At 35.7% G+C, this 15,805-nt stretch overlaps 2 protein-coding genes across 2 annotated transcripts; one reads left to right on the top strand and one right to left on the bottom strand.

Annotated features, from left to right (window-relative positions):
* Positions 1–1,217: 1,217 nt before the first annotated feature.
* LOC105640672 (uncharacterized) lies at positions 1,218–2,952 on the bottom strand. The gene is made up of 2 exons (XM_012225047.4): positions 2,621–2,952; positions 1,218–2,363 (listed from the first exon to the last, which is right to left on the bottom strand). The coding sequence occupies exon 2, from the start codon at positions 2,334–2,336 to the stop codon at positions 1,371–1,373; it is 966 nt and encodes a 321-aa protein (XP_012080437.1). The 5' UTR covers positions 2,337–2,363; positions 2,621–2,952; the 3' UTR covers positions 1,218–1,370.
* A 1,331-nt stretch (positions 2,953–4,283) lies between these two features.
* Positions 4,284–15,199, top strand: LOC105640673 (uncharacterized). Its single transcript, XM_012225048.4, has 6 exons — positions 4,284–4,822; positions 5,073–5,173; positions 11,108–11,205; positions 12,388–12,593; positions 13,774–13,826; positions 14,946–15,199. The coding sequence occupies exons 1-6, from the start codon at positions 4,327–4,329 to the stop codon at positions 14,967–14,969; spliced, it is 978 nt and encodes a 325-aa protein (XP_012080438.1). The 5' UTR covers positions 4,284–4,326; the 3' UTR covers positions 14,970–15,199.
* Positions 15,200–15,805: the final 606 nt, after the last annotated feature.

Here is a 15,805-nt window from a genome sequence, read left to right on the forward strand (position 1 = left end):
TTTAATAACATTGACATGGCATTTGGAATTAGAAAGATATTATTTTACATGACCAACATTAATAAAATATGTTAATTATTTTAAAAAAAAATATTTCATTTTTTTTGCTAATTATCAGAACATGTGTGTTCACCAAACTCTTAACAGGATGAAGATGATGAATATTCAATCATGTGGGTTATGGACCCTTGGCCCAATAAAGAATGAATTATTAGGCTGAGTGTATTGATTTTGTAAAAACTATTAAAAATTATTTAAATCTTACATATTCTAATTATAAAAGCTTGAAGCCATAGTTTCTAACAATATTTGAAAGGATGCTTTTTGGAAAATCAGTTCTCAACTTAGCACAGTTTCGTTTGTTATGAACTCTATATATTCTTAAGTTTTTAAGTGCAAACTCTTACTTGCTCATTGCAGAATCTGCAATAACAGACTTTTTTGGAATCAGAATGGGAAGAGATGCAGAATTATAGCCTTGGATTCATATTGCCTTTCAGTATAGAATCCAAAGTAGTAAAGGGTATATGGGTTTCTTATCCACTAGGACTTAAAAAACAAGTACCCTTAATTACAACTTCAGAGCTAGAAGGAAAGGAAATTTTAAATTATCTGGAGTCCAACTGCATATTATTGGTATTTGGTACTAGAATTTTACATGCGAAATGGACTCGAAGTAAGAGATTCTAGTAAGCATATTTCAGAAATGGACTCAAAGCTTTTGCATGTCAAGTAGCCTAAAGCTCAATCATAAACTAGTTGTCATCTATTCCATGGATCCTTTTGCGCCACTATATTCCAAGTATGAATGAACTTCTCTGAGTAAAACAGCCCAAACAACTTGTAACTATAAACTGAATAAGAGTCAAACTACTACAAAAGGGAGCAAGTTTATCCAATATTTGGTTTATGTTTGATATCGCTAATGTTTATGGATTCTGAAATTCTGATGAAAGCTTGCACATACTGATATAATTCATCAAAGTCTAATTAGGTGTAGCTGGGCAGATCTCCCTCTATCCTTTTAAGGGTACAAGAAGTGAAGAGTCTCGAGTTTGAGTCCCGCATCCTATAGATATTGATGGGTTAAAAGGGTTGAGTGAGGATTGAGGAAGATTGACTATCCCTATTCAGTAGCCCAAGCCGCTAGCCCTTCCAACGATTCTTAAAATTAAAATTCATTGTCCAATACTAAATTCTTCTGGAATTCTAGCAGATAGTTATGAGTAGGCTGTTCCATTCTTTCAAACATAACAGTAGACACTATATACAGAATACACATCATGTTAGGAGTCCCAAAAAAGAGTTGCATATACACTTACGATACTTTTCTGCACAAAAGTTTAGGCAATTCCAAGATGAAACATTACCTACAATCTCATTTGAATAAGTTGACAAGCAGTAACACCTCCTTTTCTTAATTGCTGTATTGAATTGTAGAGCTTTCTTCTAGGACCAACAGCTGACACACCAATCTCTTTGAGATCTTCAAGAGTAAGCAGTGGCAAAGCTTCCTCATCCACTTCATGCATTTCGAATAAACTAGCATATTTACCAAATCCTTGCTCCTCTAACCATCTTGTGACGGCATTTACATCACCACCATCGGACTTCATCTCATCCCACACAGGACCAGATACAGGAGATGCATTATTCCCTTCATTACAAGCATCCTCTAGGCAAAACTCATTGTAGTTCCTGCTTAGTCTCATATCATAAGCAGGTTCATCCATCTCAAACTCACAACCCTCTTTACTTGTAGCTGGTGTTTCATGATCCGACAAGTCCTTAAAGACACTGTCATTGTAATAGTCATTGCATTCATCTGAAGTAAAACTTACAAACTCCTTTACACTGCAGTCTTTTCTATCTTCATTACTAAATTGAGGGCTAAGTTTAGAACTCCAAGCACTGCCAAAAACATTATTAGTCCTTTTAGTGCTATGACCCCGACGCTTCATAACCCTACATTTTCTGGTTATGGTGCCAAAATTCAGTTTCAGCTTGGTCATATCTGAACTCACTAATTCAAAAGCTGATTTTGAAGAGTTTGGATTCTTATTCTCCCTGTTCTGCTGCAAATCGGCTGATATCCTTGAAGAGACGCCAGGGCCCAAAACTACAAACTCAGGAGAAGTTTGCATTGCAAACCCATATATGTGACTTTGTTGGGTATCATTAGGGTTCAGCACATCACTTTCAGAACTCTTACGCCCTAAATTTTCTTTGGTTTTCTGAGAAAACCTACATGCAAAAGCCGCAGGAATATCCCCTATTTCCCCTAGCCTAACGTTTGAACGCCTCTGCCTTTTCGAATTCATCCTTGGAACTAACATTTTAAACAAACCTCTACAACTCAAAACCTGAAGAAAATCCCCAAAACACAAAACCACAAGTCAAATATCAGAATCCTCTAATTAAACAACATACAATCATACATCAACAGCAGAAATCAACAATAAAACTTGATAAATGTTTTATGCAAAAAAAAAAAATATATATATATATTATCACAAATTCAAGCCAGAACAAAACCCATAGTACAATAAAAAAGAAAAAGGAAAAGAAAAAATAACAATACCCAGAAACAAAAAAAGAAAAAGAAAGTGAAATTATGAACCTTATAAGCGAGAAGCAGCTGGACTACAGTTTGAACGTTCCCGTGTTTCACGAAGTGCAGAGTTGACGAAGAAGTAGACTTCTCAAATTCAAACAATAGTCGAGGATTTTCCTATAGAGGGCAGAACTACAAGAAAGCTTTGCTCTGTTTGTGCAATATAGGTTTAGATTAGACTTCGACATGGGCAACGAGCTTTTGAAATTGAAATACAAAGAAATCAAATTGGAAAGTCATCTCCATCTTCCACCTCCTCCTCCTTCAGGTAAAAATATTAGATGCAACTTTGATTAGTCTAGAGTGTAGTTCTTCTGTTACCCTTGTGCCATGTGGCCTAATAGAGACCAAGTCCACGTGTAATGTATATATTATAAAGAAAGAATTGGCGTACTATGATTCTTTATTCTTTCTTTTAAAAAAAAAATTCTATGATTTTTGATTTTAATATTGCAAGAAAGATGCTTTCTCGGGAGACTATGGGCTCAAGTTTTGAGCAGTTTCTTCCTTTTTTTCTGAGTGCTTTGGTGGGAATTTAAAATTTTTAGAAATTGTAATAGAGTAAAAATAATACTATTCTAAGTAAAGAAAATTCGTGTAAGAGATTCCTGATATGTTGGTCTGTAACAAATCGGGTTTCAACTTGCAAATGATGATAAGTTTTCAGAAATTATTTATCAAGATCGGATCTGTTGCATTGTTCAAGTACTAAATTAATCGCTGTAAATTTTCGTTTTTATTAATTTTTGGTAAAATATAATTGATTTTTTAAATTATGATATTCATAATATTTATTTATTATAAGGGATTTTGATTTATTGTGGGTGAGATGCATTTTTTAAAGGAAATAATCTTTTAAATAGAAGGACATGGCACTGATAGCGATTAAAAGAACATATATTTAATTTTCGGTTTAGATATATTACCTTTAATCTATAATTCTTGTTATTTTTGAAATTTTACGTTCTTTAAGAAAGTCATTAATTTGTCTAAGTTATAATAAATTATTGAGTATTTGACTATACTATTCTTAATTTAATAATTCTCTAAAAAAAATCATTAAATTAAAATAATAATTATTAATTATATACAAAAGATAAACATAAAAAAATGAATTTATTACTTTTGAAATCACAAATGCCACAAATATTTTAAAACAAGCTATAAAACAAAAAATATATAATTTAGAGATAAATAAAATTAATTTTTTTTAAAATAAATTGTTTAAGGACAAGAGGATAAGTTATTTTTTAACATAACAAGAGGATAATGTCCAAGTCTTTGGAAATTGGAAGTGAGTCATAGTGATAAATTCTAGAATAAAAAACGCATTGTTCGATGGATTGTTTTTCTTCTTTTTTTTTTTTGTCTTTTTTTTGTTTAATTGAACGACGCCGTACTACATACCATTTTCTTAATAACGTGTTCGAAGATCGACCGAACGACAATTAGTTCAACGACAGGTCATTCAAAGTTAGAAACAAACAAAACGGATCGTGTAAAACAAAGCCAACAACCAGAATAGAGGATCGTCTCTCCTAAATCCCACTTCGTCAAACCTCGCCACGTGTACATATCAAACCCGTGCCTCCTTTCGCCAAAAAAAACTTCCCTCCTTCCTCGTCTTCTGCACTCGTTACATTACCAGGAAAAAAGCCAGAACGAGAAGAATTCTAAATATCGCATTGAGGCAGAGAAATTCAGCTTCAATCATGGACTTCTGGAATAAAGCTCGAAGCTTCGCCGAGGAAGCCGCGAAGCGTTCTCAAGAGCTGACCAAGGAAGCCGCCAAGCGATCCCAGCAGCTCACTATCGGCTCTTCCAAGTTCTCCGACATCGTTTTGGAAACGGCTAAACGCTCTAAGGAGATTGCCGCTGAGGCCTCTAAACGCTCTCAAGAGATTACTATTGGTTCCTCGAAGCTATCCGACATCGTATCGGAGACGGCTAAGCGTTCCAAGGAGATAGCTGCCGAGGCTTCGAAACGAGCCGACCAGATCAAGATTGAAGCCATCAAGCGAGCTGATCAGATAAAGTCCTTAGCCGAAGGGATCACGCCATCTGGTCATCTCCCGCGCACGGACTCTACAGCAGAGGCGCAGCAGGAGGAAAAGGAGAAGGAACTCGAGAGATTCGGTATAACGGAGGAGTTAAGAGAGTTTGTGAAAGAAATTACTTTGAGCACATTTCAAGATTTTCCATTACCAGGTAAACTACTTGAATTAATTCATTTATTTATTTGTTTGTATGGTTGCTGAGAAAGTGTGGAAAATTAAAAGGAATTGGGAGTTAAAAATGCAAGAACTTTGTTTTATTGTTCTCAATTTTGGTTTTTTCGTGTTAATCAAGGCTTGTGTGTGCTGTTCTCAATACACATCATGTAATCAATGTAATTTGCATCATTTTGTACAGTGTTAAGCATTTGGTTATGTAAATTGGATATTTGTTTTATGTATAGATGATTCGGAGATATCTGATGTGCCCACGGTGTCAAATGTGAGACAGGATCTTACTGAGTGGCAAGAAAAGCATGCCAAACTCGTGTTATCAACTGTCAAGGTTGCTTCCTTTCTCGTTACACGAATTGCTAATGTTGTAACTCATGGCTGCAATTGAATTTATGAATTAAATATTGACATGTAACTATTGAATTGTTAAAGTAGCAAAACATAGATATGAAAGAAGTGATTGGGTGCATAATGAATGAAACTTTGACGTGCTTTAACAAGAACTGCGTTGTATTTATCTTTTTATGTAATGGTTGATATGATCCACCTTTGTCAACCCATTTGCTCGTGATAACTAATCTTCTTGGAAATGATATTTTAGTTTCCCATAATTTTACCTTCCATTAGTTAATAGTCTTGTCATCTCGTTCAATTGCAACATCATGTTGCAGTCTTGCTGCCTTTTTCAGTGAGTAACCTTGGCTATAATGTGGTATTAAAGTGGGATTAGTAGAATAATGACTTTTGCTGTCAGCTCTCTTAGCTAATGAAGTGACTCCATATCTGTTTAAGAAACTAATCAAATCCCATTGCAAGATTTAAGGCAGGGAGAGATAAATAAATCTAAAGAGAATATAGTCTTTCATGTTTTTGCATTTTGTCTCTAGTGGATCAGGTGCATTATGTTAGCCTCCTTTGTTGAAAACAAAAAAAGAAAAAAAAAAATATAAAATTTAGTTTTGCTCAATCCCACATCGGGGAGAAGAGCATGTGAGGGTGGTGGATTGGCTATAAAAAGAAGCCAAGGTTTAGGTTTCTAAACACACCAAAAACACTTGAATGTGTTCTATATTAGGGATTTAGAGCAAGTCTTTTAGAGTCCCTTGGAGTATAAGATATTTGGGGTGTTTTAAGGGTGTTAGGTAGAAAAATATTTTGTAATTGTGGTTGTAACAATTTGCCGCATAGTGAATATTTTTCTTGGTTGTCGTTTGTCAACGGCCGTGGTTTTTTCTCCACTTGGGAAATTTTTCCACGTTAAATTATTGTGTTATTTATTCTCTTTAATTTCTCATTCATTATTTTATTTTCTTATTTGTTCTTGCTTAAAGCCGGTCCGAAGGGCGGGAAAATAGCGATTTTCCCAACAAGTGGTATCAGCCTAGTTGTTAGGCGGAGCTTTTAGTGTTAAAATAATTTATTGTAATTTAAATTATAAGTATGCACTGTGATTGCGGCTTAGTCTGATCTTCCACATCAGAAATACTGTTGTTAGAAATTATTTTATTTTAAAAGCAGGTGGAGTTTTGGAAGTTTTGAAGTGGGTGGAGCTTTGCTTTGGTGTGCTTGAGTACCGGTGGTGACGGTCCTGATGATAATTATTGAAGTTATTCTGGTACGAAAGTTCTAATAATATACCGTGCACATAACTTCTGTTTAGAAGGCCGGATTTTAAGTGGGACCGCTTGTGACCCCTCCGCTCAACTGGGATTTTACGTGGAATGGTAATACTGTCTAGGAGATCATTGTGGTCTTTCCTGGGTATTGCCGAATCGGTTTACTTCACTAATTATTGGGTTCACTGTTATAAGCACAAGTAAGCACGTCGGCTATGAGATATGAGATTGAAAAATTTGACGGGAGAATGAATTTTGCACTGTGGCAAGTGCAAGTCAAAGACGTGTTGATTCAGTCTGGACTGCATAAGGTTTTGCAGGGTAAACCAGTCAGCGGAAAGAATTCAGGAAAAGACAGTGGTAGTGGAGACTCAGAAAAATCCAAGATTACCGATGAAGAATGGGAGGAGCTGGATATCAAAGCGGCAAGTCAAATTCGCATGTGTCTAGCAAAAAATGTTCTTGCTAATGTGCTTGGATTGTCCACGACAAATGAGTTGTGGGAGAAACTGGAAGAATTGTACTAGAGAAAAAATATATTCAACAGGTTATATTTGAAGGAGCAATTTCATACGTTGAAAATGGCGGAAGGTATAAAGCTGTCAGATCACGTGAGTGTTCTTAACGGCATCATCTTTGAATTGGAAACTCTTGGAGTGCAAACCGAAGATGAAGATAAAGCTCTCCGACTCATCCTGTCACTTTCTTCGACATATGAGCACATGAAACCTATTCTGAAATATGGTAGTAAGGAAGTGGTGTATGCGGATGTGGTTAGTGAGCTCATTACTGAGGAGAGAAGACTGAATGAAATGGAAAATAAATCATATGAGGATTCAGCTTTATCCGTCGGTACCAGGAAAAATAATAAAAGCTCCGGAAAGAGGAAGGTTGTCTGTTGGGGTTGTGGTCAAACTGGACACGTGAGGAAGGATTGCCCAAACGGTGGAGCTGATTCGGCTAGAAGTTCTAACGTTGTTGCTGCCAATGTGACTACTGTGGCAAAGGAGATGATGTGTTCTCTCTGTAATTGAGAGATGTGTATCCTCATGGCATGATTGCTACCCGTTGAGATGCCATGGAAGAGGACGAATTATTGGTAGCTGGTCCACGGAAATGCGCACTGCATTAATTGACAGTTGATGCAAAGTGTGTGGTGGAAAAATTATGTCGATGGCTAATGAACTCTCGGAAAAGTCAACAGGAGGGTTGTACCATAAACTATTAGCGGGATCCGACATGGCCGTTGGAAAATTCTTTGAGTCGATAAAGTGGTTCCAAGTGGTGATACTCTTTTATGATGGAGTATGATAATTCTTGACGATAAGAATTATAATTGTCGATAGCAGACAATATTGTGTTTTTTTTTTTTAATTTTATTTTCAAGGTGGAGATTGTTAGCCTCTTTTGTTGAAAACAAAAAAAGAAAAAAAAATATAAAATTTAGTTTTGCTCAATCCCACATCAGGGAGAAGAGCATGTGAGGGTGATGGATTGGCTATAAAAAGAAGTCAAGATTTAGGTTTTTAAACACACCAAAAACACTTGAATGTGTTTTATATTAGGAATTTAGAGCAAGTCTTTTGGAGTCCCTTGGAGTATAAAATATTTGGGGTGTTTTGAGGGTGCTTGTTGGGAAAATCGCTATTTTTCCGCCCTTGGGACCGACTTCAAGCAGGAACAAATGAGAAAATAAAATAATGACTGAGAAATTAAAGAGAATAAATAACACTATAATTTAGCGTGGAAAAACTCCCCAAGTGGAGAAAAAACCACGGCCGTTGCCAAACGACAACCAAGAAAAATATTCACTATACGGCAAATTGTTACAACCACAATTACAAAATATTTTTCTACCCGACACCTTCAAAACACTCCAAATATTTTATACTCCAAGGGACTCTAAAAAACTTGCTCTAAATCCCTAAAATAAAATACATTCAGGTGTTTTTGGTGTGTTTAGAAACCTAAATCTTGACTTCTTTTTATAGCCAATCCACCACCCTCACATGCTCTTCTCCCTGATGTGGGATTGAGCAAAACTAAATTTTATATTTTTTTTTTCTTTTTTTGTTTTCAACAAAGGAGGCTAACAATCTCCACCTTGAAAATAAAATTAAAAAAAAAAAAACACAATATTGTCTGCTATCGACAATTATAATTCTTAACGTCAAGAATTATCATACTCCACCATAAAAGAGTATCGCCACTTGGAACCACTTTACCGACTCCAAAAATTTTCCATCTGCCATGTCGGATCCTGCTAATAGTTTATGGTGCAACCCTCCTGTTGACTTTTCCGAGAGTTCATTAGCCATCGACATAATTTTTCCACCACACACTTTACATCAACTGTCAACCAATGCCATGCGCATTTCCGTGGACCAGCTATCAATAATCCGTCCTCTTCCATAGCATCTTAACGGGTAACAATCATGCCATGAGGACACACATCTCTCAATTACAGAGAGAACACATCATCTCCTTCGCCACAGGAGATCACATTGGCAGCAACAACGTTAGAGCTTCTAGTCGAATCAGCTCCACCGTTCGGGCAATCATTCCTCAAGTGTCCAGTTTGACCACAACCCCAGCAGACAACCTTCCTCCTTCCGGAGCTTTTATTCTTTTTCCTGGTACCGACAGATAAAGCTGAATCCTCATATGATTTATTTTCCATTTCATTCAATCTTCTCTCCTCAGTAATGAGCTTAATAACCACATCCGCATACATCACTTCCTTACCACCATATTTCAGAACAGGTTTCACGTGCTCATATGTCGAAGGAAGTGACAGGATGAGTCGGAGAGCTTTATCTTCATCTTCGGTTTGCACTCCAAGAGTATCCAATTCAGAGACGATGCCGTTAAGAACACTCAGGTGATCTGACAGCTTTGTACCTTCCGCCATTTTCAACGTATGAAATTACTCCTTCAAATATAACCTGTTGGATATATTTTTTCCTTGTACAATTCTTCCAGTTTCTCCCACCACTCCTTTGTCGTGGACAATCCAAGCACATTAACAAGAACATTTTTTGCTAGACACATGCGAATTTGACTTGCCGCTTTGATATCCAGCTCCTCCCATTCTTCATTGCTAATCTTGGATTTTTCTGAGTCTCCACTGCCACTGTCTTTTCCTGAATTCTTTCTGCTGACTGGTTTACCCTGCAAAACCTTATGCAGTCCAGACTGAATCAACACATCTTTGACTTGCACTTGCCACAGTGCAAAATTCATTCTCCCGTCAAATTTCTCAATCTCACATCTCATAGCCGACGTGCTTACTTGTGCTTCTAACAGTGAACACAATAATTAGTGAAGTAAACCGATTCGGCAATACCCAGGAAAGACCACAATGATCTCCTGGACAGTATTACCATTTCACGTAAAATCCTAGTTGGGCGGAGGGGTCACAAGCGGTTCCACTTAAAATCCAGCCTTCTAGACAGAAGTTACGTGCACGATATATTATCATAACTTTCGTACCAGAATAACTTCAATAATTATCGTCAGGACCTTCACCACTGGTACTCAAGCACACCAAAGCAAAGCTCCACCCACTTCAAGACTTCCAAAACTCCACCTGCTTTTAAAATAAAATAATTTCTAACAACAGTATTTCTGACGTGGAAGATCAGACTAAGCCGCAACCACAGTGCATACTTATAATTTAAATTACAAGAAATTATTTTAACACTAAAAGCTCCGCCTAACAACTAGGTTCTGATACCACTTGCTTTAAATCCCTAATATAAAATACATTCAACTGTTTTTGGTGTGTTTAGAAACCTAAACCTTGGCTTCTTTTTATAACCAATCCACCACCCTCACGTGCTCTTCTCCCCGATGTGGGATTGAGCAAAACTAAATTTTATTTTATTTTATTTTTCTTTTTTTGTTTTCAATAAAGGAGGCTAACACAGACGTGGACTGCATGTATGTAGGGTGGACTGCATGTATCTTAGGGTACAGGCAGCTACTTCATTTATATTTGATCTTTTTGCTGAGCTGCAGAAAAGGTTTTTGCTTTGCCTCTACCTATCTTTTATGCTTTATCTTCACATTTTTATATCATCAATGAGTGGATCATATCAGTCAATAAAGTTCCAAACTAATGTAACGCTTATGCTATCACAATGTGCAGATATTTTTCTATTTTCCAACATTTCCTCTCACCCGCTGATTTCTACTTGGATAAAATTAGGAGCAGATGTTTATTCTGTTTATAAATTCTCCAAAAGGTTATAGAATTATCCTGAAAGATTGTGGATAAAGATTAATGCAGCCCTAGGGAGAATTTACTGATAGTTGGAAAAGCTTTAACCACAGAAGAAATGCAAGGAATCATGTTATTTACATTTATTATTCTAGTTATAGTAGGTAATGATAACTGTCAGTCAGTCATTGTAGTAGGCTTACTAAGGGAAAATAATAAAAGACTTGTTCTACAACACAGTGAGTTATGATCAATCATTTGTTGGAAAGTTTCTCCAGATTAATTTGGTATAGTTACATTTGATTACAGACATTCATTTAGATCATTATCACAACCAGTAACTTGCTGCTCAGTAAAATTATGCATTAGGTGTTTCACAACTCCTCATAAGATATGAACTATAATTTTCTTCTATGCTTTCTTGCAGGAAATATCAAAGTTTAGATATGAGTTGTGCCCACGTAGTATGAAAGAAAGAAAATTCTGGATGATATATTTTATTCTAGTGAACAGTCATGTTGCACTGTAAGTGACTTGCTTACTCACTTCTTGAATTGAATATCTGTTTTTCTTTCTAATAATTTAAAATATAAATTTCCTTGTGGCTATGAAACTCGGTTTTTGTAATCTCACATATGTAGTATGTCCCCTAGGCAACCAATAGAGCCTGCATATTTTCTTAGTCTTGGCACAAAATCCGAAATGTTTCTTTCCATTTACATTGTACTAACACCGTATTAATACTTACTTAAAAGTACAAGTCTGCAATTGCTCATAGAGCTTTAGATGATAATAGTTAGACATGCTTACATAGAGCTTTAAAGGATAGTAATTAGACATGCATATAAAATACTTGTGTTTCATGTCTATGATTTTTTTTTATCATAACTTCTAGAGCTCAAACTGTACTTGCTAGTACTTTTTTTTTGGTGAGCATGCATTATGCTAAAAAGCTTTTACGTCTATACAAACAAATATCAAAGCAATGTAATTGAGGGGGATAATAATGCCTTAAGGAAAGGAAGAAATGATATCAGTTGTTCCAGTAAATTGCTGCAGTGGAAAATGATCTGGTTAATTATCCCTATAGCAAAATTTTAAAGTAAATCGTGTACAACAATTATGCAATCTAACTGGCAGTGGACAGACTGTGACAATTAGAAAGAGTTGATTTCCTTCCCAGATCAGGTCTATGTTCTTACTGAAAAAATTATTTTTGTTTCCTATTTTAGATCTAATAACATTCCTTATGCCCTGAAAGCTGCACCTACTTAGTGTTGATGATTAATCTTTCACAAGTCCATCTCCTGTCAAATTAGGAGTGTATTTCTTATGCAGAATTTCACTTCTGCCCATTTTGTATCTAAACTCTCCCTTTCTTGCAGTACCCCTCTGGGGGGAAAGATTATATGATTTTTTAAACCACACTGATGTTTCACTTTAGAGAGCATTTAGTCATCAATAGTTAAAGCACAGCTGTTCTCTAAATGGCATTTTGAAAATTATATCAGGAGCTTTAATCTAAATGATCATATGTTGTTAAAGTTGCTAGATACATCAGAGATGTAAATGATTGTCAGCTTATGTACGCTATATTGTCTGGACCATGTGGTACTTTGACTTCTCCTAGGAGCTCTTTTATCTAGGTTACTGTTCTTTGTGCGTCTTTTAGTTGCTATACTCGGTAAACCCTATCATTGGTTTTAGCTATGAGAAGCGGTACATGGAGCAGGCTGCACAGGATTCTGTGGAGTATGTAAAAGGCAATGAAGTGGAGGAACCTCCAAAAGCCACAGTAACTTCTAAACAGGAGGTGAAAAAACCAAACCAGCAAACTAAAGCATCATCCCTATCATCTGCTGACCAAGATTTGGATGTATTCCTCCTGGGTGGAGAAAGTGATGAAGGCCCAGGTACATCATCTTTTATAAACTGGGTGTGTGTTAGTAACTAATTAATTTTTCTACATGTTTGCATGTTTTTCCTTAAAAGGCATGCCTGTTGTCTATATTCAGGTTGTAAATCCTATTTATAGCTCAAATATTAAAATAATTCATTTGATATTTTTTTCCTCAAAAGAGTAAGACTAATTGGATATCAAACCCAAATAATCATGGAATGTTTAATAACACTTATTAAGCACTTGAAACCAAATATCAGAACACTTAATTTTTTAAGCTTGTGTAGATGCTTTTATTTATTTTTGCACTTAACTTTTAAAGAACATCTCCAAAAAAAAAAAAAAAAAAAAAAAAAAAAACTCTTGTCAAGTAAAAGAAGTTAGTAGTTACTGTGCTATGTTAATGAATAAACAATACCACCATGGTTATCACACCAAACTCCAGCACGTCTATTGCCGTAATTTCATCACCACCGCCTATTTCCATGACTTGCACTTGCTACACCTTCGTAACCATCAGTATAACCACCATTCTCATCATTGACTCCATTGCCATCACAATCATAGACTCCATCGATTATGACCACTGATGCTGCTATTATCACCATCAAGATCATTGCTGCAACTACAATTTGTACCATGAAAACCATTCACTACCACCACTACGATTGCTTCAACTACTGCACCATCCCAACATTTGTCACCACCACTTCTATTGGTACCCCATGGCTATCATTCACTGCTACCATCATATCTAATTATCTATTGCTGCTGTTAGTTAGCTACCCCTAAAATTCATGCTGTGCTGCCATCATCTCTGACCTTTATTACTATAATTACCATTACTAACATGATTAAATTCATAACTTATTTTTCAGTTTTAAACTTTTGAATTTCAACAATTAGATAGTCATTAATCTTTTCAATGGTAAAATTATTCAGCTCTGAATTTACTCTTAATTTTTAATTTTATCGAACACCTCCTTAATTTAAGTTTGCAATCCTTGTTTACTAGTCCTGTGATCCAGTTAAGGGATTTACATGTTTATAACTTTTGATTTAATTAGTGTCTTGTTTATCATGTTCCAGTAAATTTGGTATGCGTCCTCAATACAAGATGCAAAGTAAAATGTGTGAGCCAATATTAACAGTCTGAGAACTTAAGATTTCTAATGATCTATTTGGTCTTACAGATGATAGTGATGGGACCTTTGATGATGATTTGGACAAGATGGTGGATAGTTCGGTAAGCATAGCCTATGATTACACTGCATAGGTTATTTTATTTCTATTGTATTTCTCATTGCAGCATTGATTTTTGGGCTAGTCCTTTGTCCCGAGAAATGAATGATGTGGCTCTGTGGTGACCATCTTATTGGACTTTGATCAAACTCAGCTTTGAATGTTGATTTAGACAAACAATAAGTTGACAAGTGCAAGTCAAAATCTCGAAGATATGTTTGTTAATTAATCAAAACAATAAGATATGTTTGATATGTTAATGATACGTTTAAGATACATTTGTACAATGTGAATGGAATGGCTAGGAGATGCTCTGTTGTCTTTGCTCCCATCATCCAGATGGGTCGAGCAGAGGCTTGCCACTTGGGGTCTGGTACCCTATCCTTTGAGTCTGGTACCTTATCCTTTGTTTATGGAGAATGAAGTGGGTGTAGCTTCTGAGTCTGGCACCTGAACTATAATCCTGTACAAATGCCTTTTGTGAAGATAGGAAAACAAAAAAGGAGGCTAGTGGGATGTTAGGAGGAAAAGGGAAATAAGGCAGTGTTGTTTTTGAATCATACATTATGCCCAAAGTGAATTTAGGGATGATTTCAGGTTCCATGCTGGTTCCTGCTATTTATTTGTCTAAAAGCACCAGACAAGGCAGGTACTGAATTCTTGGATCATGGTTTTGCTGCATTCATTTTGTTTCAGATAGTATATTGAATTATCTTATAGAGATGTATTTTACTGCATGGCTTCACAACACGATGAGGAATAGGTTTATGATTGATGTGATCAATTTCATTGTTCCAGGTATTTCTTTCCTTTTCATTTAGCTGTAGCCTAATTAGTCCTCATACTCTGTAGAGAATGTTGGACCGAACATCCACCAACTGTTGGTGGAATTATTAGGGTAGAGCAGGATCAGGAAAAAGCTATCCCTCATTATATAGCTCAAGCTCATTGAACTTTGAATTGAAAAAAAAAAATCTTCCTTTGGTGGAATTAGTAGGGGAGTCTTGAAAACATACATAATCTGTAATTTAATCTCGAGAAACCTATTTTACCCTGGAGATTGGGTTTCTTGCCCATGCTTCATTTTGTGCTTACATTATCTTGGATCTTTTGTGACCTGCAGGATGATGAGAAAAGGAAGCTATAGACTACTGCTTCTTAAAATTTCAAGAGAGAAGCTGCATTGGCCGTTGGAATAAGCAACTCACTGGGAGACCTTCTGCACATAAAAGCTTTAGGTTCATCAGTATTGTATTCTCATTGCTGCACCTCTCTTTATTTCATTCCATTGATTTCTGTGTAAAGAATGTTTATTAATTTTTTTTCATTGGTTACAATCTCTTCTTTTGTAAATGTAAATGTTCAGTTTTAGAGTTTGTACTTGGTTTTATCTTTTCATTTCATTTTCTTATCAAAAGTAAATAGAAATCCACTTTCTAAATGTATGATACAATGAAAACTTTCTTGTAAATGTCCCTTTCAATTTCTTTCCAGTGGAGTAGATGCAACTGATCTTTTCTTTTGAATTGTTAGTTAGCAGACATGAAGGTCTGGTATTTATTGTTAGCTTTTCAGCTATTCTAGTGTTAAGAGTTTGAGGTTCTTTGACCTTAAAGAGGAAGAAATAGATTTTGATGGATCAGTCGAAACTAACCCATGAAAAAGATGGAAAAACCATTTTGAAAGATGGAGTTACAATGGAGAGGGCGACAGGGTCGGCAGTACTAGTTACCGTTGTTTTGTACTGTAGCCAATTCCCAGACTAAAAAGAGTGGATTGATATTTTGACTTTATAATTATTTTTATTCGTAATAACATAATATTGACTACATACAGTGGGATGGGATTAAACCCTTTTCCTAATAAAAATTTTGGACTGTGTCAGGAATTTAAATTAAAAGGAAAAAAATTTTTGGACCGTGTCAGAAATTTAAATTAAAAAGGAAAAAAAATAATTTCTCATATTGATATTTGTCGATATGC

This window comes from Jatropha curcas, chromosome 10 (genome assembly GCF_041381405.1).
Source record: "Jatropha curcas cultivar XTBG-Jc1 chromosome 10, XTBG_Jcur_1.0, whole genome shotgun sequence".
In the NCBI taxonomy this organism is placed as follows: Eukaryota; Viridiplantae; Streptophyta; class Magnoliopsida; order Malpighiales; family Euphorbiaceae; genus Jatropha; species Jatropha curcas.